At 38.2% G+C, this 26,729-nt stretch overlaps 1 protein-coding gene across 5 annotated transcripts; it reads right to left on the bottom strand.

The window, feature by feature from the left end:
- Window positions 1–2,162: 2,162 nt before the first annotated feature.
- Window positions 2,163–26,729, bottom strand: ATP6V1C1 (ATPase H+ transporting V1 subunit C1). Of its 5 annotated transcripts, none has more exons than XM_072852080.1 (14): window positions 26,591–26,716; window positions 25,961–26,160; window positions 20,183–20,365; window positions 17,628–17,695; window positions 16,394–16,479; window positions 15,311–15,405; window positions 10,140–10,231; window positions 8,962–9,060; window positions 7,531–7,599; window positions 6,053–6,145; window positions 5,871–5,964; window positions 5,246–5,343; window positions 3,950–4,076; window positions 2,163–2,777 (listed from the first exon to the last, which is right to left on the bottom strand). In XM_072852080.1, exons 3-14 carry the CDS (start codon window positions 20,312–20,314, stop codon window positions 2,682–2,684), a joined length of 1,149 nt encoding a protein of 382 aa, XP_072708181.1. In that variant the 5' UTR covers window positions 20,315–20,365; window positions 25,961–26,160; window positions 26,591–26,716; the 3' UTR covers window positions 2,163–2,681. The 5 variants fall into 5 exon arrangements, with proteins under 5 accessions (XP_072708181.1, XP_072708180.1, XP_072708179.1 ...); XM_072852079.1 differs by having other exon boundaries at window positions 25,898–26,160; XM_072852078.1 differs by lacking the exon at window positions 25,961–26,160 and having other exon boundaries at window positions 26,591–26,729.

The following is a 26,729-nucleotide window of genomic DNA, read 5'->3' on the forward strand; positions in this document are numbered from 1 at the left end:
CCTTGTTTTCTCCACCATCCCATTGAATAAAGGCAGTGAGAGAGCAGCTGTGTGGATATCTGGCAGCCAGCCAAGGTCAACCCACCATGGCCTCTAATAAGAACTTCCCATATTAAAACTTGTGTCCTCTGCCTCTCTGATTACCATGTACCTCTGAAAAGTGCTCAGGCACATCAGAAGGCTCCATCTTCTCTGTATCCTCTGCTCAGGTAGTTGTAAATATCAGCAACATCTGTCCTTGCTTTCTCTCTGTCTCTTCCCCAGTATGAAGAGACACAATTCTCCCAGGATGTCATGGTGGTACATGCTCCAGGCCCCCGACAACCTTGGGTAGCCTCCACCAGACTTCCTCCATTGTGGTACTCCATTTCTTGTACTACAGAGCCCAGACGTGACCTCACAAGTGCCAAATATGAGGGGAGGACGGCTACCCTCCTACTAACAGCCAGGAGATGGTTGGCCTTTGCCACAAGTGTAACTTGTTTTCCACAAGCAGTCCCAGGTCCTTTTCTGCAGAGCTGCTTCCTTGCTAGTCAGCCTCCAGCCTGTACTGGTATATAAGCATTATTCCTCCCCAAGCGCTGGACTTTGCTATTCTCTTTGCTGAAGTTCATGCAGCGCCTGTCAGCCCACTTCTCCAGCATATCCGCACCCCTCTGAGCAGCAAACCCATCTTTCAGCATATTGACTACTTCCCTCACCTTGGGGGGTGTTGCCATTCTATTGCCCAGCTGGCTCTTGATTCCATTCATTGAGAAGAATCTAGTGCTGATTTAGCAGGCATTAGGTACCTTGAACAGGGCAAAGTATAGAGCAAAGCAGTTTGTACAGTACCTACTGGAATCCTAAGCCTTTACACTGCACTTGTTTGTAGGAAGGCTTTGAAAAAAAAATCAAAAGAGAACTAAGATGAAGAACAGAGACAGCAGTTGAGCCCGATTCCTTCTGTGATCAGGGAAGCAGGATTAAATGCTTCCAGTGGACCAAAAAAAACCCCTCTTTAACCCTAAGTAATTTATCTCAGTTACAGTGGGCTCAGAACCAAGATGACTATCTTTGTACGTAGTAATAACAAAAGCCAGTGGAAGGGGTGGAGCTGGGTGATAAACGGGAAACCCCTTCCACTTGCTCACACACTTTAACAACCTGGTCAACACAGTAAGTGGACGTTACCTTCTGTAAAGAAGTGAGAGAGAGCATGGGAGTGTGAGCACAACTGAACACTTGATCTCACTCTTTCCCCTTTTACCTATGAAAACAGTAAGAAAAGCAAATATAATTTTACACAGTAAATATTTTTTACAGACTTCAAACCCCATTTCATTATCAGTAGCTAGATGCAACTCTTGCGCTCAAAAGCTAGCCTTCTCTTTTAATAATTAGAGATCTCAATGTTGGCTTATCAAAGAGAGCAAATTCCTCAAAAGTGCTTCTGGTTCACGATTAGAGAGTCTGTAGCTGAAAGCTCTATACTGCTTAGATTCACAGTACTGGTATTTTCAGTTAGGGACCAAATTAGGAAAAAAAAATCCATTGGTTACAGCACTTCAAATACTAATTTTGACAAATCAGTGCTTCTCCAGTCTCAGTCTTAATTCAAGTCAGTTTTAAAAGGTACTGCAGTTTTTACCACCTACTTAGCGACTGGAATATGTAGAATACTTGTAATAGCTGTGATAACTGCTACTGAAATAAACAACCCCTCTCTATACACATTGAAAGGAAGCTGTCATATTCCCTGTATGGTAGAAAGGAAGCATCCAAAAAAAAAAAGTGAGCATGTAATAGTACAGTATTCAAAGCCATGAAGTAGTCCCAAGCTTTAACTGATTGAAAAGAACAAAGAGTTATCAAAAAAATCCCAGATCAGCCTAGCTTGTTAGCATCCCAGGTTACTCCCATCTTCCCAGTAGTTGTCTCATTTCTTTAGAGTCACAAAGATATAAACATGAAAAACATTCATACATAGGTTTGGTGGCCAAACAACATACTTGAGCATTTCTGCACAAAGCAAAGAAATATCTGCATCCCTTCAAAGTATTTGTGCTGAAGTCAATTGCATTTCTGTACCACTGCATGCAGGATGCAGCATTGGTTTTAAGACCTAATACATTGCTTCAGTTTATACACAGGTATCTACAGTTATATGTGGTACAAGAAAGTGACATATTTGCACAGGTATGTTTATTTTTTCCTGTGTTTACAGTGCTTCAATTGTAATTTTAAACCATTCATAAAGCACAATTTCATACCAATTTTACATACTTTACATCACAGTTCAACAACGTTAACACAATTGTATCTACTAAATCAAATGAACAAAATGGCCATGAACATTTACACTATTCTTCTGTAAACAAGGGTTTTTTTATAAACAATGGTAAATGGAATTAACACAGACCACTATATGAAAGAGGAATGAGCTTTTCCTTAAATAAATCACTCTGTTTATAAATACTTCAATTCTCTCAATATACATTTACAGACATAATTGATTAAAAGCAGATTACCTACACTGTTCTTTAAAAAGAAACTGTCTAGAGATGGACCACTGTGTGTTAAATTCACCTAACAGAAGAAGCAAGCATATGATTAGTAGAGTGTTAAAAGTATTACTGTACTTCAACCTCACTTCTGTTTGTTTACATCAACACTGAGAGGATTGTCATGTTAGGGAACTTTTACTTGAATTCCAGCAAATTACAATCGATCTTGTAGTACACATATGGGTAGTACTCCTGCTGACTGAGGTTCAAGCCTGGAATATCCATAGTTGCCTGCAAATAAAGTTTTGAAACCAGTTATACTCTTACAATTCAGACTCCTATTCAGAAGTAGATTAAATATTCATATGTTTTAGAAGCAAATAGGCCAGGCAAGACTTCAAGCTTAAACTTTCACGTTCAAGTGACTGTTTAAGCAGCAAAGTTAGAACTTTGACAAATGAGTAACAGTATTTTTCAAAATTAAATACAAGTGCTTTTTCAAAGTCTAACTAGTTTTGTATCAATAATTCACATCTGTTGCTATAGTAAACACACCACCACTAAATGGAAGGAAAAGTATTGCAATTATGTTTTACTACTTCCAAACACAGTTTATGAAAAGAATGTTACAGAGTGCTGAATGGTCCAGGAAGTTACATGAAGTTCAGCATCTTTAATTTTCACTTGTCTCAGATCCCCTTTCCCCAAAAAGGCCTGGAAATACTTTGGAAAAACATTAAATATAACGTTAAGACAGATTATTTTTAATCTTTTTAAATTCAGCTAAGCTTATTGTGTGGTCTATCTTTAGTTAATCTTTAACTATGAAAAGCTTTGCTTTTCAATACAAAAAAAAAATTAGTAGAATAAGCCTCCCAGCAAACCAGTTTTTAACAGGAATGAAAATGAGACCTCTACAGATGGAAAGTATGACTCCATCTTGACACTGATTCAGCCTCCTTCAGCAGAGAAGGACAACTATGTTAACTTAGAAACAAAGACAGCAATGCAACAACAACAAAAAAAGTTGTTTCAGTATTAAGGCCACTGTTACCGTAGACTGTGGACAATTTATGTATTCCTTCTGGGCTCAAAAAAGCTATGAAATGTGTTCAAGTTCCTTAAGCCTAGTTTCAGATCAAAGTTGACTTTGAATTCTTTGACGATAGTCATACGTATGCAGTCTATAAGATATCTTTCCATCAGTGGTAGGAAAGAATGCAGTAAGAAGAAATGACATGAGATTTTTATACCAGACAACTCGTCAAATACATTGGTTGCAACTTTAAATACCACCTGCTTTTCAAAGTGACATTTTTATAATGAGACATAATTTTCTGCACTGAGAGAGAAAGATGGAGAATATGGAGAGGTGTACCTTTTTAATAAAGCCAACAGACTTTTTTTGTTTAAACAGACTAAACCTAATATTGAAGGGGAGTAGCAGTTACAAAAATACTTACATCAATGATAGCTGCTGCACTGCTGTCAAGGTGTTTGTACAAGTCATACAAAACCTCCCTCAGTTTCTTCATTGTTTTCTTATTAGGTTGAAGCAGCATTGCCTGGAAGTTAACTGGCAAACCATACCTGAGGAAGTCAAGCAGAAAATTATGAAAATGCTGAAATAAGCCTTCTTTTATCTTTCAAAGCAGAACTTCATTTTTGAGAAAGAATCCTATTGCTCAAGAAGAAATTCTGCTCACGTTCTGTTTCTCTTTCTACAATTCATAAGGCATCAATAGAGTAGAACTTCTTTCTTCAAGTTTCAAATAACAGAAGTCTAAATGCTTTTAAAATAATTTTAAATCCTTGAGTTCTTAGCACAATTCTCAAAGTTACCTGAAGTCTCCGACTGAGTTTTGAACTTTCAAACTAGTTTCCTTGCAAGACTTTGCTTATGCCACTAGGTGGAGAATCTAGTCTCTACTCAATCCTTTCTAGGTATGTGGAAACATTTGCCAATATTCAAATCAAGTTCAGCTTTCTTCCTTACTCAAGTTTGTCTACAAAATAAGCCCGTAGTAGCTATGAAACAGACTAGAATGCAAGTTAATGTGATTTTTTTTTTTCTTTCTCTCCTCTGGTTGTCTCCTTTATAACAACTTATCAAAAAGGCTAAAAAAAACCTTTCTGTTTTTTGACTAAGGCAGAAGTCCCTTCAACTCTAAAAAAATCCAGGTCCTTCCTTCTGCAGAACAACTACAGTTGTTCTTAAGTCAACTTAGTAACTATACTTCTGGATAGGTATGAAGAAAAAAAGAGAGAAATTTTATAGTTAGAATACTGAACTGTTTAATACTGAAAAGTTCAGACTACAAAATTCTTAAAGGCATGTTTTAAAGAAAAAGCATACATTTCAAGATGTCAAGCTATATTACTCAAAACCTGAATACTTTTTATTCTGAACTATTCACATTTCCCACTTAAATAGTAGATATAGTAAGCTCTTTTTACAAGCAGCTCATAAAGCAAGCTAAGAATCAGCAGGAATGCCTTGCTGCAATTTACAGGGTACCTGTAATTCCTAAAGCACTGGTGGAAAGACTATCCAAGGGGCAAGATGCACAATTATCTACCTCAAATATTTCACAACTGGCAACAAGAGCTATTGCTGTCAGCTATTCTCACTGCCCTACTCCTTGTTTTCTCCTTCCCAGAAGAGTGGCATTCACACACCTCTGTTTGTTAAACCCAAGCTAGATGTAAATTCTTACAAAGTCTAGGAAGAAATGCACTATTCACGTCTGCCTCATTACCTTAAAACAGATTCAACAAAAACTCGTAGTGCTTTCACATGAATCCATGCAATGAAAGCTTCACTGAAATTAACTTTCAGCCATCGAACCAGAGGCCCCTGTGAAAGGGAAGAGGAAAAAAAAGATTATGTTATTCAAACTTCAGAAAGAGATTCAGCCCATTAAGCATGTTTGGGCAGATACTCAATATCTGTACCATCATAATAAAGACAACTTAAAGGCAGAGTTCACTATGGACATAATGGCTCAAGGGTGTTTCAATACTAAGTAAAGAGAAATTTAGTGAGACTTCTATTGTCTCTTCAGTACACCATCTCACCTGCTGTAGGCTAACTATATTAAGGACCATTTTAGTAATATCTGATTATTTCATTCAAATGCTTGTCCATTTTCAAACTTCATATATGATCAGCTGCAATATCAGCACTTGGTTCAACGCAGTGAGGAGCATTTGTGCTACAGGAAACTCAATTATCCCTGAGCAGATTAGCTGGGTGGCAGGCTGACTATGCCATGTCATCCTTGCAATGCTTTATCAGAATCACAAGTTCATGAAATTGTTATGTAGCAATAACAAGTCCTAGATGTCTCATGTTTCTATAATGACTAATTTATACAGACTTACAAACTGTTTCTTCTTGTCAGTTGACAGTCTATTCATTTCTTCTTTATCCGCTTTCATCTCTTCTTCATTATACTGGAAGTCACGGACCATAAATCTGCATTTGGAAGTGAATAAAATCAAAAGTGGCTATCTAGAGATCCTTCAAAGCATGAGAGACAGAACACACACAAAATAAGCCTTACTTATATTCTCTGGCTTTATGCTTGAAGTCATCCACTGCCTTCCTGAACAAGGTGACATTACAAAGGTAACTATCTTGATCCTCAAAGAGTACACTACACAAAAAAAAGTGTCAGAATTAATAAGGTTCAAGTCACCACAGATCTCACATACAGTAGCTTAAGTTGTACTTTATTGCTACTAGGCAAGAACATAAATGTAGATAATGACACAAGATTAGTCCCCAAATTAAACACCTTATACAGAAAGTAACTGAAACTTTAGCAACTGCTCTTATTACTCCCTTCGTAAAGGATGGCAGTTTCCATTTCACATTCAGAGACTTCACCACTCAGAAACACTTCATACATGTCTGGATTTTTGTTCAAATTAAAATTATTTTACAGAAAAGGGAACTAAAGCTGGTTTAATACTGAAAAGGTTGGACTACAGAATTCTTAGAAATGCACGTTTTAAAGAAAAAGGAAATGGATTTAAAATAGGAAAGGACACAAATTAAAAAGACATAGGTTGGTAAGAAAAAGTGTTTCTTAGGCTGTAAAGACAGACAACCCCTAGATTTACTATTTCATAGCTCAAGACAATACTGCTTCTTTTGAGACTTCACCTTAGGAAAAAAGCTTGAAGATATTTAAACTGTTCCTCAGTGTCTTCAATATAAGCATTATCCAACAGTTTAACAAGTCACCTCTTCTTAAGCTATTCCTAGATCATGGTTTCACAGTAATTAAATAAGAATCATTAGCAGATCTCCCACCAGGCTTAAGTTGATCCAACTAAAATATGAAGTTAGCCAGAGCAAGTTCAGATTTTAACTGGCATAGAGGTGGTAATATCAGACCTGCCTGATCAAAACCTCACTCTGACAGTTAAAATTAACAACACAGCAATGCTTTGTACTACACGTTGACTTTATTTTCAATGTGGTTACAAGATCGCTAAAGTGACTTAACAGTATTATCAAATCCTGGCCTCAGCCTTGCCCATCACAGACACCAAGCGCCAGCTTGGTACCAAGGACTTTTGTTAGTCTGACAGAGACAAGTTACTTTTCTTTGCACACAAGAAAACCATCTACGCTTCCAGTTCCTTCTTTAGCAGCTTTCAAAGAGTGTATGTAACTTGAAACAAGTCCCCTGAGTACAGGCATAAAACTCTACAGGCTAGCAGCTAGTATTTGTTGCTAAACCACACCATGCACTAGCTTGAAGCTGAATGTGCCTGACCTGAACTAGATTAACTTTTAAATTCTTTTATTCTTCCCACATAAGTCAGTTTGATAACTTTGTTAACCCTAGAATTAGAGAACCTTTGAATTTTTCCTCAACTACAACATAATCAAGCTTGATCAGATAAAGCTATAAAGCTAGACATTTTGACAAGTTTTTGACCAATCTTTAAAATTCAAAGTCACTACGGATAAAGAACACTTATAAAATATAGCACATGCAAATACGAGATTCAGCATTTAACAACTTACTTGCTGGAACGTGGTACAACCATCTCTGCTAGTGTTTCATATTGCTTAACCCAGTCGTTATAATTTAACCTAGAGAAAATACCAGTTACGGTTAGACTTTTAGTACTGTAGTAAGAAATCTTAGATGAATGGATCAAGTTTTAAAAAAAAAAAGTTAAAAACATTTAATCATCACATCTTGCAACCCAGGTGTAGATTGTCAGAAATACACAAGACATCAGGGACAGTCCTACTCATGCTGTTTTAAGATTATTGCTAAATAAACTATAATGATAGCAAAAGTAACATTTTATCTTCAGTCTTCATATAAGTTTACAAGTGTAAAATTTTTGAAATCAAAGAACTATAAAATTAAATTAGTCATCATTAAGTACAGATCTCAGGGGACCAAATGGACTTCATTGTCAAGGTTTTTCAGAAACTCCTTACATAACTCTGCTCTTCTGAGTTACTAATAGGAACACTTTTTCCACAATTACAAATGGGTTCCCCAGAGTCCTGTGCTTGCCTGAAGGAGCACTGAGAATTTTGGAAGCCCTGCCTTTCTGTAGTTGGTGGTGAAGAAGTTCCACCCTTGCAACACCAAAAACAAGTCAAAGGTAAAAGAAAAATAAGTCAAGATATACTAACCACCTGTTTTCTGCTAAAGCCCCTGCAAAACTGTTTTGCCTTCACCGGAGTTTTACATGTGACAGAGACTACTGCTTCATGTGATAATCAGCCTACTGGCTATCTTTACAAGGTAGAAGCTCTCTTTGTTCCCAGCTCCAGAAAGACAGTCTAGTGCCATTTTCTCATTTTACAAGTCTTAAGGACATCCGTATCACCACTTTCCTTGGCCAGGGGAAAAGGTGGGTTTTTTTGTTGTTCAAACATTTCAGACAGGAACAACCTGTTCCCAGCAAACCCTTGACATGACATAAGCAGTGTTCCATTAGTAGAGACTTAGATAAATAAAAAAAGCAGCATTCTGGCAATCTGAAAAAGTGCAGAGCAAAGTAGTAAAGAGTTTACCTCACTCACTAAGTGGAGAAAGCCAGCATAGTCCTAACCAGGCTGATTCAATCATTAAGCCTTCTAATGTAAAACAAGTCATGTTTTTACTCAGTACTTATTATCTTCATAAGGATACCTTCTGCAAAATTACTAGCCGTGGCTAATATTAGATAAGAGATGTAAGTCTCATCTCCAGTTTCTTAAAGAAATTCATGAGCACTCAGCATTCCTTATGATGAGTTCTCGTGAACAATGGAATACAGGTACACAGGCTCATTTGCCTCTACTAAGCATCCAAAAGTTTATGTTAGTTCATCCAGAAAAACCCCAAACAAATTCAGATGTCGTTTCTTACAGTATTATAGGGTTGTGGGATCTATTATTTGATTTAAATTTCTTATTTTATTCTGCTCTTAGGACAAACAATAAACTTACTTCGGTACAATCACTAATAATGTGACCAAATATTCTGAATCGAGTACAAAGTCCTCTTTCTTTACGATATCGGCAAGACTTCTGGTTAGCAAGCTTCCCCTGCAGAGAAACAAAGACAGCCAGAGTAAATACATGTTTAAGAATTGAATTCATCTGGACAACAGTTTCCAGTGCTTGATAGTATAACATTTTCAAAAATACATTCTACTTAAGCATTCACTATTAGCAGAGCAAACAAAATGTCCTTATACACAGTCACCGAAAGTTTTTATCAGTAGCTCCACTGCTGTGTGTCATTTCCATATTCTACATAGCTCGCACACTTAAGAAGCCAAGTTCTCTTTTTAAAAGTGATTTTAAAAGACAAGAACCATTAAAATCATGAATTGTGAAGTCTAGTATATAGACCCTCAGAGTTACAACTAACCTAGTGCAGACCTACATACAGAACCTCAATAAAAATTTAAAGCAGCATATTGCCTCATATTCATGAAAGACTAAGAACATACACAGATTTAATGGGGCTTAGCTGACAAATTACTATGGCTTAAGATGGAACTTAAGGCTCACTCATAAAATGGCTATCATTAGGATGACCCATGGTTCTGAATCAGCCAGCAGGCTTGTACCATTAACTGTAATAGTACGGTTGGGTCAAATTAATCAACGATATTTGCACAGAAGAACTACTGTACCTCAACTATATTTCAGATAATCATCACATGTACATGACAAGACAGCACGCAGTCCTTGTTTAATTTATTACCTGCATGTATGCAACAGCTTTCTCTCTGTGGGTTAATTTTGAGGGAAGAAACCCAGTAATATTGATATGCCTAAAGCATAAACTGGAGTGAAGGAAAATACTTCCTTGTTCAGACAGACACCTAAGTAGCAGGGTTACACACCACTTTAACAGCAAGCTTCTCTCAACAGCTCCAGCAATTTATACTATTTGTACATGCTTTTGTGTATTCCATAAGTGCTTATCAAATCACAAGAGAGCTATTACCAGCAAGTCAGCTGGTAATAAGTGTTCTTTTATGACAGCAGCTATTCAAGATTGTTAAACACCTCAAAAATACATTAAGCTTAGAGCCTGTACCTCTTCACACATTACTAAGTTTTCATCGTTAGATAACTTTCCTGTGCTACATTAGCAAAAAAACGTGACTTACGCATTCTTTCTTTCCAAATTCTGAAGGTTCCCTTTCAGATTATTATATGCTGAGGCTCTTGCTTTCAGATCATTGTCAATCTGGTTTACTCCCTTAAAGATAAGAAGAAAAGGAACAGTGTCTAAAGAACTAGAATGGTTTTTAAATGACTTCTCAATTTCAAAGCTTAGATCTGCCAATAAGAACTTGATGAAAAATATACAAGTCAAAATGTTTATTTCTCTAGTGCTTGACAAACTTCACTCAAAACTCAGAAAACTCTAAGTTAGAATTCCTTTAAAGGAATTCTCAGCCAATAATAGAAGTTACACATCCTCTTCTGGTATCAACTGGACATGCTACTGCATCCAGCTGATCATTACTCCATCACCTTAAGGCTACCACCCTCCATCTCAGCTGACAGGAGAGATCATTTGAAGTTTACCTTCCCACTGTGATACAAGTACACTTGTGAACACTGGGTATCATTTCCTCCAGCTATTATCTCACTTCTCATTATGCTTTTCCCTCATTAGAGTTTCAGTGACAAGAACAATGGTACAGTTTTACGAGTAGCAAATCAAGAATTAAGTAACCCAAAGCATTAATGCTTTGCATCATCTACAACTTCAGAGGAGACTCTGTTGCACTGTATTTGCCTACTGCAATTTGCACCTTTCCTTGAGATGAGCAGCCTTGGTCACTCAAAGATAGAATACCAACTAAACGTATCATCTGCCTGATTCCAAATGGCTGTTACTATTTACAGTTCTAAATATTATCACAATTATGTATTTTTTTTTTTCCCCAGAGCTATTTCCCATTCTGTATGTTTGCAAAGGAAAAGACAATAGATTATACAACTATCTCCCTTCACAAACTCATCTTTTATGCTGCTGTTTTACACTGGCAATGGCTTACAACTGTAAAGAAAAATCTGTTTTATAGAGACTTTCTTCATTTAGTAAAAACTTATGTATTTTGGAATGTCTAAAGCTGCACAGGGCCAGTTTCAGGGCAGACAGATAAACAGTATTTCAGACTTGAATCCAATTTATTTCAGACAATAAATATATCTGTTGAATCAAATAGAGGCAGCATTCTACATTTGATATCACTGGCAGCCTTCAATCACCTTTCAAACTTTCATATCAAAATTCCAACTATTTTACTGTTTAGACTCAGACTCTCACATTCAGCTTGCCATTGCTGCTCAAGTGAGCCATCTTTCTCAAGTCCATCCTCCAGGATTAATTAGAACAATTACCAAAAATGATTCATCCCAGCTAGGTAACTTGGCAGCAAGTGGAAGAACACAAAACAAATTAAGCAATTAGTAGGTCTTAAACATCCAATCATACTCCTATCAGTGCGTACCCTATACAAGGAAGTATTTTAAAATCAATATACTTAGCAATAGTTGGATAACTGAAAGAACGTGGTACAGTATTGGTGTGGCATCGTAATGCTGCCTACTCCCTCCTTCACTGCTTCCTCACTATGGTACATAGGTACAAGCATATAAAAATTCACAGGGACAAGTATCTGAACACAGTCAAGGGACTCTCCCTTTATTTGGACTTAGACAGTTGACAAAACATTTTGTTTGCATACAACACTTGGCTTGGGGATCCAAATATTTTATTTCCACAAAATAAATCCCTCTTAAAAGCGACATCACTTAGTTATATAGTGACCTTGTTTATGGTAACACATAAGTTCACTTGTTTGTAGCAGGAAGAAGTCATTAAAAGCCTGAACATTCTGGCAGTTTCATTTGGCAACATGTAAAGGCTTGCACCTTTACAGATAAAGCAGTGCTTTAGCCAAAATACTCTGAAAATAAGACAATTTACTTTTTAAACTGATGAGTATTTAAGGTTATTTAAATTCTTTGACTGATGTAACCTTTAGCAAAGCACGTGGAACATTTCAGCAGGCATCGCAAAGCACACATCTTCATGAAAATTTTTTTTATACTACAAGGACTGTCACTAACACTAGGGTTTTTTTGTACAGCTAGAAGACAGTGTTTGGGGAAAAATTAATCAGAAGCTATTAAGCTAGTACCTTTGTGCATTTGGACTTTTCCCAGACCAACAGCCTTCCCCTCTGCCTTTTCCAAGGATCAGAACTTTCAACAACACTCCAACTATGCATTGTTTAATGACAGCAAAAAAAGCAAAAAACATTGATACCAAACACTGTCTTTATGAACCAGTTCCATTCATCATTTCCTAATTGTCAATACTCTAATTACTCTCATTTGTAAAGTCAGTAGCATTTTAAAAGATGACCACTTAGACAAAAATCTGTTACTGCCACATTGACTGGAGTTTACTGTAAACAAGAATCAGCTTTGCTTCCTATTAAAATGTTAGAGAATGCAGAACCGCAAACCTCAACGTCACAGCAGAGCTCTTGAAAATATATTTGTGTAAAACAGCCAAATGAAGCGACAATACAAACTTCTTTTTAGTAGTAGAATTGATGGATAACTCATAGATGTCATTGCAAAATGAGGCAGGCTCATGATATTGCTAAAGAAAGTATCAGTCTAACATAGTGGGCCTATTTCTACACATAGCAAACCCCAGATATTTAAACTCCTTACAGAGTCATTGGCAATACACAAGTGTCTTCTTGTAACTATAGAACTGAGCTGTTGTACTTCAGTAGATACCTGGGTTGCTGAAAATGTTGGACTAGGGCGCTAAGGCTATCGAGGTTGTCTCCTTGCATAACAGTCTTATGACCGTAATTTCAAATACAAAGAATGACTAGATTAAGTGACAGCTCTCACATGGCACAGATACGATCTTCGAAGTCTTCAGGATTGACACTGGGGTTTCACAATACTTCTGAAAGTTAAAAGCTGAAAAAATTTGATGGATAGTTTCAGTAGATTTCCTTTTATTTTAAATGTTTCCAACACTGCTATAATTTTTCCTCAACTGACAAACTCCCCACTGCAGTTGCCATTACTCTCATTTTGGCAGACATCAGAACCTGCTGCTATAGTGAGTGAGGAGGATATAAAACCATACAGGAAAAGTAGTATCACATTATTTGACAAGCTTTTCAAGCTTTTTTAACATCAACATGTCAAGAGACTTCACAGATCTTAATGTAGCTCTATCAATTTTCCTATATCTTCATGTTAATTACATGCCAAAGTGAAGATTTTAACTATGTCAGGACTCTCTTTGTCTTGGGACAACACTGCTTCAAGTCCTGTGACGTTATCTCCTAGGTGTCACTTCTACAAGAACGTAAGGCAATTTCAGTCATCCTCCTTCTCTTCTCCACTTTATGGACACACATCTGTGGCTCACAATTGAAAACGTTTTTAAAACTATTTCAAATTAGATTTATTACATAGGTGTCCCTGAAGCTGTCCCTATATAAGACAGGTACAGCAAAACATGCAGAAAAATGGAAACCCTTAACAGGATGATTCAGGCTGAACTCCAGCAGACCTGTTTCTCTGCATTTAGTATTTGGTCTAATAACTCAATGAGGTCCCTAAATGAGATGAAGAATGTGAGCCAGTTATTTAATTTAAAGTTCAGGTTCTGGCATACAACTTTGCTGCAGGCAGATGATTTATCTAGCAAACTCCAGGACACAGGATAACATGCACTGAATCCTTGATAATATTTTAATAAAGGGCATATCCCTTCATGTTCTTTGTTGCTTTTTCAATGAACTTAATTGCTACAAAAACAATTTCTATACTATGGCAACAGGTAAGTTCCAAAAATGAGACAAAACACAGTTGAAGACTTTTTTTTCCTTTTTAATTTTCTTTCCTTCTAATTTTAACTTTCAATCCTATTCTAAGGCCAAACCAAAGGAAAGTAACTTTTTCAAGAACCACTTCCTTGATAAGACTTGTAGAAACCACTTCACCCTATCTTCTTATGTTCTCTCTGTCCCTCTTTCCCCACCAAGTTCCTCTTCTGCCAACTTAAACTTCATGCCGTTCATACTTCAAGTAGCTGCTGTGAACAGCTGAATGCTTCATTCTGATTGCTTCTTCTGAAGAAGCAAAAGCTTATGTACTTAAGTAGTGTCAGATATTAAGATTATTTTGTATCTGTGGGATATTTTTAATGTGCAAATCTTAATAAGACAGTCAGTCTTCCTCCAACAAAGCTCCACACTGCAGATGTTTTCCAGGAATAGTTACTGAGTGTAATTTGTGGAGTAAATTCAAGATGCAGTGGTAGCCCCAAAGAAAATATCAAAATGAAAGTGTTAGTTGCATTCTCAGCCAGCTATGTACCATATATTAAGATTTTGTAATCTCGTAAAAAATTTTATAACTAATAGTTTCAGGAAATAAACTAACATTTAGAGAATCTGCAGTTATAGCAAAGCGTGAGGTCTGCCAGCACTTACCCCCATGCCCACCCTGATTATAGTTCCCACACATGCATCAACAAAGACTATCTCTACAGGTACCCGGAGCAGCTGCCTCTTTTTTCTGGGTTATGTATTTTATTGACACAGATAATTCCAAGAACCAGTTTGCAGATTACAGAAAACAAACAAGAAAAACACCTGAAAAAGCTGGGAAGATACTAAAGCAAGGGTAGCTTACAGAGAACTCTTTCACTGTTTGAATACAGTAAAGTCACTGCTGAGGACCCTATCTATACTCACAGCAAGTACAAAACAAATGAAATCCCTAAAGTGCAAAAAACTTTACCAAGGTAAAGACAGGGGGAAAACCCATGACAACACTCAAATGAGCTTTCCTTACATCTAACATTGAAGGCTTATTTTTCCCCTCAGAAGTGAGTGCCATAACTTTCAAAAGGTAAATAAGTTCTCTGGTTCACTGCTAATAGCTCACAAAGTTTGAGAACATCAGACAAATGCCATGCCAGTACAGCAAAATTTAAGCGTAAGCAACATCGTTTGCTAGCTATTTATTTGTTAACTCGGTGACCTTAGGAAACAAAAATCAGCAAAGACAGCATGATGGCCTTCAGTCTCCAAATCCTATCCCCATCCTAATATATTTCTTTGGTTACTAAAACACAGACACTGCTACCTGATTCACTACTATTGTTATCAAAGTTACATGAAGCTAACAAAAATAGACAAACAGCTTTGAGTACCAAGTTCTGTGCATAAATATCTCAAGTTCAAGTAGGAAAGTTTTATAAAACAAATTACATTACCTTTGCAATAATTTCTGAAATATTCTTCAAGGATTGCTTGATTGGGTATTTGGCCATATCCCACTGGAACCTTGTTATATAGGTGACCAGGTCAACTAAAATTTTAAAGAACAACTTTGTTAAGAAAGACAATAAAAAGACTGATGCATTATATTCCATGTAGGATTGCTGTAACAGAAGAGTACTGTAACAGATTGTTTGTGGACCTTCACATGCGTGGACCCTGTTGCTTAAGAAATTTGAAAATAATCAAATTGTAAGTTATCTGTGACCTCTGCCTTCAGATCTTGGCTTCTCCACCTCTGTAGATCCTAAATGATATTTACTACTAAGTCAATGATGGCTGGAGAAGTACAGACAAGACCAACTATTTTTTGCTTTGTGTGAAAAATGGGAGGGACAAGCAGGCGGTTACAATAGAAAAAAAGAAGGCAAAGATTATGTGGCTCAGCTGAAGCAACAGTTTTGTAAAGCTACCTATGAGAGACACTACTCCAAGCCCCTATCTAAGAATACCTGTGTTAATTAGGACTGCTGCACTTGTGTTCACTCATATTAGCCTCTCTTACGTCAATACAAGCTGTGTTAAATTTTATGAAATAGCTTTGAAAACAAAGCATTGAATTAGAGACCAGTACAACTCTTCACTATAATAAAATGGAAAAATATTTCCATGAGACAACTAGTTTTATAAAGACATTCTATCACAATTTGGGAACAACAGGGTATTCCAGCATAGCTTACATAAAATCATACGTATTCAGATGATAGACTAATACAAATAAAGTTTACAGTGATCAGTAACAGTAATTTTTATGTTCCACCAGAGACCAGTGATGACAAAATACAGCCCTAAAGGATCAAAAGGCTTCTGTAAGTGAGTATTTAACACGTAGATCTAATTTCTTGCCATTCTGGATCCTATAATTTGTTTCAGGGCAAGTGACTCATGGAAAAAAAGTACTTCCCTGTCTAAACTAGGCTTTCAGAATGTCATAAAGAGAAGCAGCATTCAGTATGTTTCAGGATCATTGCCTTCCCTCCTACACTTTTAGGATGCACATATCATGGTCAACACTTTACCTCCATTAGCCAGAAGATTCTCCTGAACTTTATCTTTACTGTCTTCTAGAACATCAGCCATATACTGGGCCACTTTCTTTACAACACTGAAAAAGGAAAGATAAAGATATGAAAAAAAGAATGAAAAAACTGCCATTTTGAGAAATACCATTTATGAAACTGATCTGAAGTTGCCTGAGATTGGATCAAAAAAGGAAGAGTTGATTGGTTTACGTACAAGCTTTCCAAGAGCATGAACTGGGCTCAGTATCTGAAGGAGACCAACTTCTCAAATACATGCCAGAACTTTATTTAAATCCTTCTCTAGTGTTGCTACTCATCAGTTCTCAACAAGGTGAGGCTACTTCCCTTGCCTCCAGGTAATAGGGGTTAACTTCAGGTGTAATCTCACTATATTCCAATCTTTTTTTGAAGTCTGTGGTACTTTCAAAATCCTAACGCCTTTCTAAAAATAGATAGCAAGGTAGAAATCATCAATAATCCAAATTAAACACAAGGCAAACATGACAATGAAGCACCAAAGATAACTGAAGACCTAGGGAGAAACCCCAGCCCTAAGGACTCATGAGATCTGACACTCAGGACTTGCCTTCCTCACTAGAAAAGCTATGTTTAATATTACTCACATGTGCCATGCCAAATAGTTTCCTTTTCTATTTAAAAACAACTGCTTAACACTTCTCTCCTTGAAACAGAAGATGGCTCCACGAGTTCTGGTTATGTGAAACTTTGTTACGTTTGCTCAAAATCACTTTCAAAAGACCATTAGTTTCTTCAAAATGAATATGTTTTGCATTTTAATATTAATGCTGTTTAATCATCTCTGTGGATTAGGAAACAACGTGGTTACCTTCTCAAAGTCTGTAATAGTACTCTAACTTGCTAAAAGAACAGTTTTTACTCCATTTCATCATCACTTCCTGCAGCTGTCAGGCTCACTTCTTAACAGTTCTCCAGGACTTGGCAGCACACAGCACTACTATAGGGAGAACCATCCTTCATCAATGCATAATGTCCCACTATTCCACAAGAAGTTCGGGTTTTTTTCTTTTTCAAGTACAGATCCTAGAAAAAACAGCAGCTTAGCTTTCTGAAATCTTAGCTTGCTGACTGCCTGCAGAGGATCACTATGAAACAGAAAAAAAGATGGCAATAACTTGTGTATTATTAGGACCCAGCAAACCATCACATCATTATTCTAATATTTTTCACATTAGTAAAAATAAACCGTTACCTCTCCACAAATGCATCCAGTTTAGCCAGCTCATCTGACAAACCAACCAAAACATCCAGTGTGCCAACCTAAAAGGAAAGATCAAAATGCATTAGCAATTGTATATAAACATAGAAAGATAAAACCAAATAACAATAAAAGCTAAATCTCCTTAACAGGTAGCTTTGCAGAACTACGTAAAATACTGTACTCTAAGATTTCAGACTTTTTGATTTAACAAAGTCACACTGTGTTTCATTTGCTCAAGGTACTCCTAAACCACCACTGTATCAGATCTAACTCACTCTAGCTTGGTGCGTAGTTTCAGTCCTGCATTCCAGCCATCCAAAACATGTTAAAACAACTCTTACATTATGAATTGGCTGCATTTCCCACAAGTCACTTGCTTCAGCATTTGATTTACTACTTTAGATCAAATCTGAAATTTCTGTAAGCAGGTATCTCAGTGCTGGAGGCAACCAGAACATTGAAAACTTTTAAGACACAAGAGTACTGCAGCAGTCAGACCAACAAGACCCACAACTTTTTGCATCTGGATTAATGGAATATCCACCTTGTCTACAAGCTTTCACTCTTTCTTCCCTTCTCCTTCAGAAAATACTTTCTTCCCCAATTTCATGTAATAACCTAGAGCAATACATATACCTTTCTGGGGCCAGGGATGACACCTACCATTTTAGAATGTGTATAATTCAAACATGAAAATTACAGCACAGTAAAATATTCTGTTTAGCTCTTTCATAAACAAGTCTAAAATGGGTCTAAGACATCAAAAAGTGTAAAAACAGTACAGCTATGCTCAAGTTAAACAGCCAAAGGGCAATTATTTTTAAATAGGTCGTATAATATCAGTGTTTCTTTGGTTCTCTCTTCAAGTACTTCCATATTTGTTCATTCTGTTCAATGAAAGTAGGAGATACCTCCAAAAAGATTACTCTTCTTAACTTTAATATTTTAGCTACTAATTTATATTTCTTGCTGAAATATTATTAGGCATAAGTAAATCTTCTGTCTAGTCAAGATGCTATTAACCTTATTTTTAGTGTAGCATCTTTGTTCTATATATTTGACCACCCAACTTTACACGATTCCTGTTCTCTTTAGCCTTGAAGCAGAAAGGAACACAATTACTTAAGTAACATCACAACCAAATCACTTCCCATGCCCCACCTTCTTCTGAGCTACATGCAGAATAAGGAAGCTAGTGTTTTGACTAGTCACTTAAAAGCCACAGGACAAATCAGTCTTTAAGCAATAAGGCTGCTGTTCAATGGAGACTACATCACTGTTTCAATGAGTTTTTACTAAGGACCTCACTCCTTAAACAGTTTTACTGGGTCCACAAAAGCCAGACTATTTCCCATTGTATATAAAGTATGCTCAGCTTCTGCCCCTTTTAGGGAGTAGAAACAAAAACAATCGTTTATAACCCTAATGGGACACATCAGTTTTCAGTGATAACTTTTCTAAATGCTGTAGGCACCCTACAGTTTGAAAGACATCCTGACTCATGTCCAGGGATCTCCTGGGAGGAAACAGACATTTGTTGTAGTCCCTCTTCTTACCTCTACTACTATATCTCTTGAAATAACTCAGGACAGTCTAAATGTGAGTAAGTAATGTAAGTTATGGCAGTTGGAAGATCCTCTTAAAAGACACACTGAAGCACTTTGTGCCCAGGGCCCGTTCCTTAGCAGAGACAGGAGCAAGGCATCACACCACCTGAACTTGATCCATTTTGTAGACAGAGATTGGTGGCATTTTTTCCTCTTCATTTTGATAGGCTTTGACAAGCTTTCACTCAGCTAAACTGAGCTCACAATTATTCTTGTTCAAGAAACATTCGTGTGTCAGGATAGACCTTTTCCTAATGATTACACTGGCTCATAATTTCTCCATACCTTGATAACTGTACTTAACCAAGAGAAACTGCTTTCAGATTTTGTTTCTCTTCACTTCTCACAGTAACAGTTCAAACCATTTCCTTCCCAGTTTCTGTAACACACATAGGCAGGTCACACTGGAATGCTCAGCCAGAGACAACCACTACTCTAACTCTAAGAATGTTACTACTTCTGGACAGAGAAAAGGCAGCGGCTGTTTAATCAACCCCTGTATTTTAAATCGAGCCTTTCACTGCATCCTAGCCAGAAAAGGAGAAGCAGACAATCCAGAAATAAAAAAAAGTATTCTGAGTATTCATCTCAATACTCAGATCACAAGTCTCCATTTTTCTTCTAATTTTCTTCTCCAGCTAACTGCTAGCAGTATGAGGTCAAGACTACTATGTCTGGAAAAATTGCTGTATTAGCTGAAAGAACACAGCTTGCTGAACCTTTAAAACTTACAGAGTGAAGAATTTTTAACTTAGAATTTCAGGAAAAAGATAATTGCTGCCTAAATTATTTTTTTAGATCCACACATAATCATCAAAAGAAGTCAGCTGTTCTCTCTAAAAAGTCTGCAAGTATTCCCCATCTACAGTTTTAGTCTAAAGAAACAAAGATGACGCAAAGATGACATATTTCTTAGGATATGAAATGGGGCTTACATACCTTCAAGTCCGGAATATTGAACTTTGAATTGGTAGAAAGATTGTTATGTTTTGTAGTTGCTGCATGTAATTTCTCCCATGTCTGTTGACAGGTTTTTTCTCCAGGAGCAGAGATCAGCCAAAACTCGGTCATTTTTGTGTCTTTATCTTGATGCTTTCTGCTTCTGAAGACAGAGGCAAGACGCTAGTAGAAGGGAAGCGAGGTGGGGGGGAAGAAAGAATATCTGCCATTAGTTCGGGACTCAAAGCTTTGCCTGAAGAAAAACATCTCATTCCATGTTACTGAAGTGCAGTTCCAGCCACTGTAAGAAATTTTACCAAGAATATCATGTGGTTCCAAATTCATTTTTTCCTATCTTCCAAATCACATTTGCACAGTTGAAAAGTCTTTTTAAACTGCCCATCCTGCAAGTTAAAGTGGGCTGAGTTTGCAACATTAGCATTTTTCAACTGCAATTCCACAAAAGATTATAAGCAAACAATCTAACTGAAAATAAATCCAATAAAACAGGACCCAAATCATATTTTCACAGCTGTATATATTTTCCAGCATCTGTACAACAGACAACTTTTTCTGAACACGTAAGAGAAAAAAAAAATTTAAACTCTGACGTTATAGCTTTTCCAATCACTTTTATGACTAGGACAGCATTTTAAAGTGAGTAAATGCCTAAAAAAAAATATTTAAATCCAATAAACTTTAGTTCATTCTTTCAAGCAAAGAAGGTTCTCCTGGCAGCTAAAATTTCAACAAAAAGGAGGACACTTTCTAGTCTTGGTACCTATGTTGTCATTGCAGACCTTCTTACATTGCAGTGTAAGACGTTACACATACTGGCATTAGTCAAGAGAGTATCAGTACTAAATACAAATTATGTTGAGCTACTTTACAAACAACCTCAAGAAGTTAAGAGTATATACATCCTTCTGTCACTAAACAACAGAACAAGCTGGTTGAGCGTTACTGGATTTTTTTAATAAGGGAGCAAAGAACAAAATTGTACCGTGTTAAGCGTACCTTGACAGAATCTAAATGTCACATTTTGATATTTGCAACGTCTTCTATTAGCAGCTTTTAAAGAGTAGCGACTAACCTATGTTTCATAATGACCAGACTACAGCACTCAATTTTTTTTTGAGAGAGAGAGAATCAAATATTGTATTTGTAAGAATGAATACACAGTAGCAAACTTTGCCCAAAACAACACATATAGGTCCTTCATCTGTGCAATTATTCTAGGGTCAACAAGTTATCAAGGGTGTTGAAGTTACAGATGAGCTAAAGAAAGGCCTGTTAGCTGATTCTTTTGTTCAGCCACTCAGGAAGCCTAAAGCTGCAGAAAGTTTACCAACCATTAAATTAATATCATGAAGCACATCTTGTCACTGGCATAACAGCCATCCTCCTTCAATTAAGGGGCCTTGCTTATAACAAGAGATGATGACATCCAGTTATCGAGGCTCTATACTGCACACTCCATGATGTCCGACACTCCATTACCAGGTAGTAGCACAGCGTGCTATAATCCTAAATGCAGACAATGCCCAGGTGGGCACAGATATTTGAGAAATCAGAATATTTAAAAGACCAGACACATGTCCCACTCCACTCAAACTTGTCCGGCCTGACCCAGCCCAGTTCTGGGCACTCTCCTGTGCTGGGGCCACACACCTGCGCAGCTGGTTCTATTCAACAGCAGAAAGTTGAGGACCTGGAAGTTATCTGTGCTCTCCTCGCTGGCACTACTCTCTCTCCTCCCCTGACAAGTTGCCAAAGCAGGTTGGAAGGAGAAGGGATAAGGAGTTCTTTGCTCCTGGAAATAGTATGGGTAAGAAAAGGGGTCCTATCTCTGAGAAGGACAGGTGAAAAGACTGGGTCTACTTACTCCACCATGCTGTGGCCTTGACTGCTGGGGGAAGGTCCCCAAGAGCAGAATCAGAGAAGGCGGTGAAACCCATGCCAAGGGCCCCTCCAGCACCACTGGCCCCTCACGCTCAAAAGCGCATACTGTAACAATCCTTGGTCATACCGTACTGATGATTTTGGTATCAGGAGGCATCAGGAAAAATTAAAGCAACATCAGTCATCACCAATATAACATAGCATGTTATGGGGCTTCTTTGTTTAAGGAAGCACTAACCGGATTATCTCACATAACGGGTCTCCACGGGACGTCTACTAATTATCAACAATTTGGAACGAGACAAAATTTCCTCTTATTCAGACTACTTTGATGCATTATCTTCCTTAACACATGCCAAACTCAGTGAATACATTGCACATGATGTTTTCCTATACTTCATTGAACCCTGGCCTATAAAAGACATGGCCAAGTTTACAGTAAACTTCACCCACGCAGGGAGACACCACTACAGCTGACACATACTCAAAGTGTTTAAGCTTTAAATTGTTTTTTGTTTGTGTTTTACTACACTAGGACTAGAAGAGGCTTTGGAATGAACGCTGGATAAATAAGAGGAACTACTTCAGGCAGCAGCAGAGTGCAAATATCCAAGTAGAAGACAGAAGAGCCATAACATAGAAATCCAGGCTCCTATTCAGTAAAACGGATGGAACATTACATTCTCATGTTTTCCATTAAAACATAAATAGCCCTTAAAGAATATGCATAAAGTTTCCAGAGATTATATCATCTAAGGAAACAGTTACATGTTTACAATGACACAGTCTCATTCCCTTCATTACAGATTGGGAAAATCAGCTCACCATTAAAAATCTAAACATCTTTTCCCAGGGAAGAAAAAAAAAATCTTTAATAGATCCATTGCAAAGAATAATTGCTTTCAATAAGTAAAGTTTTCCAATCTTTTAAAGCTAGTTTTCAAAGACCAACTGTTCAGACTTCATATTATGACTACAAGTCTACCATAAACAAGCCTGAAGTTACAAACACCTGACAGACTTGCAGCAAATCTTTTTTCATGCTTAAAAACCAATGAACCAGAGCACTTCATGATTCCTTAATATCAGAGGCAAAAATGGATTGTTCAACTGCGTAACCAAGGTCTTTTTCTACTGCTCGAAGTGAAGAGGCACAGGTGGAACAGTTGTAGCTCCCAGGAATCATTAAGCTAGAGGACTTCCCCGCTCCCTCACCATTTTTGTCTGTGTGGTTGGTTTTCCTGAAGCTCTGTTCCATTTCTAATAGCCATGGGAAGTAAGATTATTCCCCATTTCAGGTACCTATTCAATGGAGGTATTTTCAAATACATACAAGGAAAAAAAGTTTGGAGAAGAGTTTTAAATGTTTTCTTGTATGTTTGTTTTATGTGAGGGGGGATGGAGTCTGAAATCAGAACTATGGGGAATAATGAACAAGAAGTGGAGAAAGGAGAAGTGCTACAGAATGGTAAGAAAAACAGAAACAAATGCTAGTCAGCCAAAAAATACATACTGACCCACTGTAAAATGAAAAAACATGAAATTTAAAGAGAAGGACCACAGAATAAAGCAGGAAATACCAAGTGTTCAAATCTTCTAAGTACCTTGACAGGTATTTTTTAGTAAACTATTTTATTCCTTTGATCTGCAAATAATGGTATACAGTCTGCCTTGAGATTCACTGCTGTGGTGAGTTTATTCTTTCTTTAGGTCAACAGGTATTTGTGAATTGGCACGCCTTGGCATCGCAGCAGTCTGCAAAACCTACTACCAGTCTCTTTTTGGCCTTAACATTAGAATATCAGTTACACAGATACAATCATTTATTAGCTGCACCTTGCCCTGAAAAGACTAATCTATACTTTTGACAGTATTTTAAAACTACACTACTGCAAGTATGTGATCACCCAAAAATCCTAGTTCAATGCAGACCGGGATTTCATTGTACTAAGCACTGTCTGTATAAGGATACAGCCCTAACTTAAACATCTGCAGTCTGAAGCATTGTATGTTGAAACTTAAGTTACAGAGGGAAAAACAAACACAACAAAAACAAAGCAACAAAGAAGTTACAACAAGCATGCTGGCAGAAGCAAGTCTCGTTAGCTTTTAGTCATCTCGTATCCCAAGAAATCCCCAAAGGCACAGTTCAACTTTTTAAGTACACGGCTAACAACCCAATGATTAAACTTCTTTCCTGTCTCTGCTTTGCTAATGCAACTGAAAGCATTAATTAAAGCTGCGTATCTAAAGCAGAAGCAGGGAGAATAACCCCAACAAAAAGCTGCCTATCAGCTATCATCTCACCTTCCTCACTCCCAAAGACCATTAGCTGCATTGTTCCAGTCAAATTTTCTCAGATTTTTCTACTTTTAGGTTTTTGGGCAACAAACCAAGGGAATAACCAAAAAAAGGTAGAAAGTATAAAATCTAGAATAAGCAGTAAGAATGGACAGTGAACTATTGTTTACACCATGTATGTCTGACCAGCACTTTTTTGTAACGCACTATTGAGTAGAACTTACCATAGCATAGTTTCACCTAATCACTGTTAGCTATTTTTGCTATTTCAGTTGTTTCTGATGTACGCTCTTAAGAGGAGAAATATTCATAAATGGCTATCCGCATACATAAATGGAATTGTCTACAACGCATAAACCTATCAGTTTAAAAACATTCAATACTAGAGCACAAGTATAGTTAATCAACTTAATGCTTTCAAGGTGGTGTTTTTTTCCTAAACATTGTCCATTCAGTACCCTACCACACTATAATATTAAGAGAGTAGAACCTACGGTCCTAGTTCTGCTGAATATGGGTAAAGCCACCCACTAAGGAGTGAAATTGCTTCCGAGGTTACATTGTAAGTATTGTCTGGCCAACTTCAGCAAAAGGTGTTTGCTATACAACTGAAGAAAAAAAAAAAGTCAGGAAAATAAGAATCAAAGTTTATACAAGAATCTCTCTATAGACGTTGCTGAAGCAAAGTTCAGGACTTTGAGGAACAGGTTCTGGAATTCCAAGATTACATATAGCACTAAGCTAACTACCTCAATATTTATGATTCCACAGGTCATGAAATTACTATTTTAATACTGATCAACCAAACCGTCAGGATCTCAAAAAAAAAATTTAATCTTGCAAGACCAGCAGTGCTTTGACCCATCTTTATCTTGTTTAGTACTCAAAAAGAACGCAAGTTCTCGCTTTTAAGGGCTTAATACTAGAAATTCATTAGAACACGCTTTTCTCTAAGCAGCATCTCCTCGAGTTTCCCTTGACACTTTCTCATAAACATACTCACAACATAACTTCAAACTGTAAGTCTTCCATGTGCTGTTACAAAGAGATTTAAGTAACAACCACATTGCCAAGTTGTTCTGCTAGTCAAGTAAGCACAACTCATCTATAAAACGCTTGAAATATTTCATCCCTTGAAGCTTTCCTTGAAGCTTACCTGGTTTTGAACCCTAACTACTCTTAATGCCCAAAGTAAGTTTGATATATTATTTTAAATGTATTGTGCATTACTACCCATAGCTTATCCTGCTTAATTTCTATGTTATTAGGAAAGTGGACAGTAAGAGAAAAATGGATTTCCAAAGAAAAATCTTTCATGCAGTATACTATAATCTAAGTAATAAAACCACTGAAGAGCCGTTTCAATGCTGTACCTGGAAACACCTATAGCAATGTAAAAACAGAATCTCAACTAAGACACCTTGCACTGCATTTTTCAAAAACAACAGGGCTGCGGGAGGGGACAATTACTTCTTTCCTGTTTAGCTCGACAGGAAAGCCCAATTTACTAACGTGATGTAGAAGTCTCCCAACATCCAGCACTAAGCCCCCGGGATGGTATTTCTTCACGCTCACTCTCAGAAATCACTTCTGACGCTTGGTGTTCGGCCTTCACCGCCTCCACGTTTCGCGAACAGAAGCGGCCACAAGGAGGAAGGCAGAGCTCCGCCCGGGAAGATTTCACAACGGAGCGTTCACATGCCTTGTGCAGGGGCAGCCCGGGGCTGGCACACGGGGCGGGGGGAGATGGCTTTGCTCTCCCCGGAGCCGTTGATCTGGATCACAGGGATTAGACGACAGCTCCCACAGCCCGCGCAGGCAGCAGCTGCCCCGGCAGCCACCGGCGCAGGCCCCCAGGACCGCGCTTTCACTTCGCCCTCCGCAAGATATAAACCCCGCAGCGGCTACCTCGCTCCCGGCGCGGGAGCCCGGCAGAGCGGCGGCAGGGCAGCCCCGACGCCCGGCACCCCCCGCAGCGACCCCGAGGCCTGTCAGAGCCCCTGAAAGAGGCGGCGGCCGGCGGGCCCCCGCGGTGCCGCCGGGCCCGGCCGGCGCTGCTCTTCACGCCAGGCCCAGCGCGGCCCGCCGCCGAGGGAGGCCGGAGCGCTGCGCTGGGCGCTCGGGGCGCGTCGCGTCGCGGCCCAGGCCCTCCTCCCCCCCCCCGCAGGCCGGGCCCCGCCGGCGGCGGCTCCCAACGGCGCTTACCCGTCACTGCTCCATCCCCCGCCGGCAGCCGCAGCCGCGCGCCGCCCGTACACCCGCCAGCGGGTCACGTGAGGCGCTGGGTCAGCTGACGCCGCCGCAGCGCCGGTCACGAGACGGCGGACAGGCGGGGCGGGGGGAG

The sequence above is a fragment of the Ciconia boyciana genome, chromosome 2 (assembly GCF_034638445.1).
Source record: "Ciconia boyciana chromosome 2, ASM3463844v1, whole genome shotgun sequence".
In the NCBI taxonomy this organism is placed as follows: Eukaryota; Metazoa; Chordata; class Aves; order Ciconiiformes; family Ciconiidae; genus Ciconia; species Ciconia boyciana.

Bases quoted from the DNA above. Each gene is read 5' to 3' on its own strand.
- ATP6V1C1 (XM_072852077.1), bottom strand. The intron at 9,061-10,139 runs GTAAGTCACGTT...GTTTCTCTGCAG, and splicing joins AATTTGGAAAGAAAGAATGC to GGGAAGCTTGCTAACCAGAA. The intron at 4,077-5,245 runs GTAATGAGGCAG...TGACTTCCTCAG, and splicing joins TTTGTTGAATCTGTTTTAAG to GTATGGTTTGCCAGTTAACT.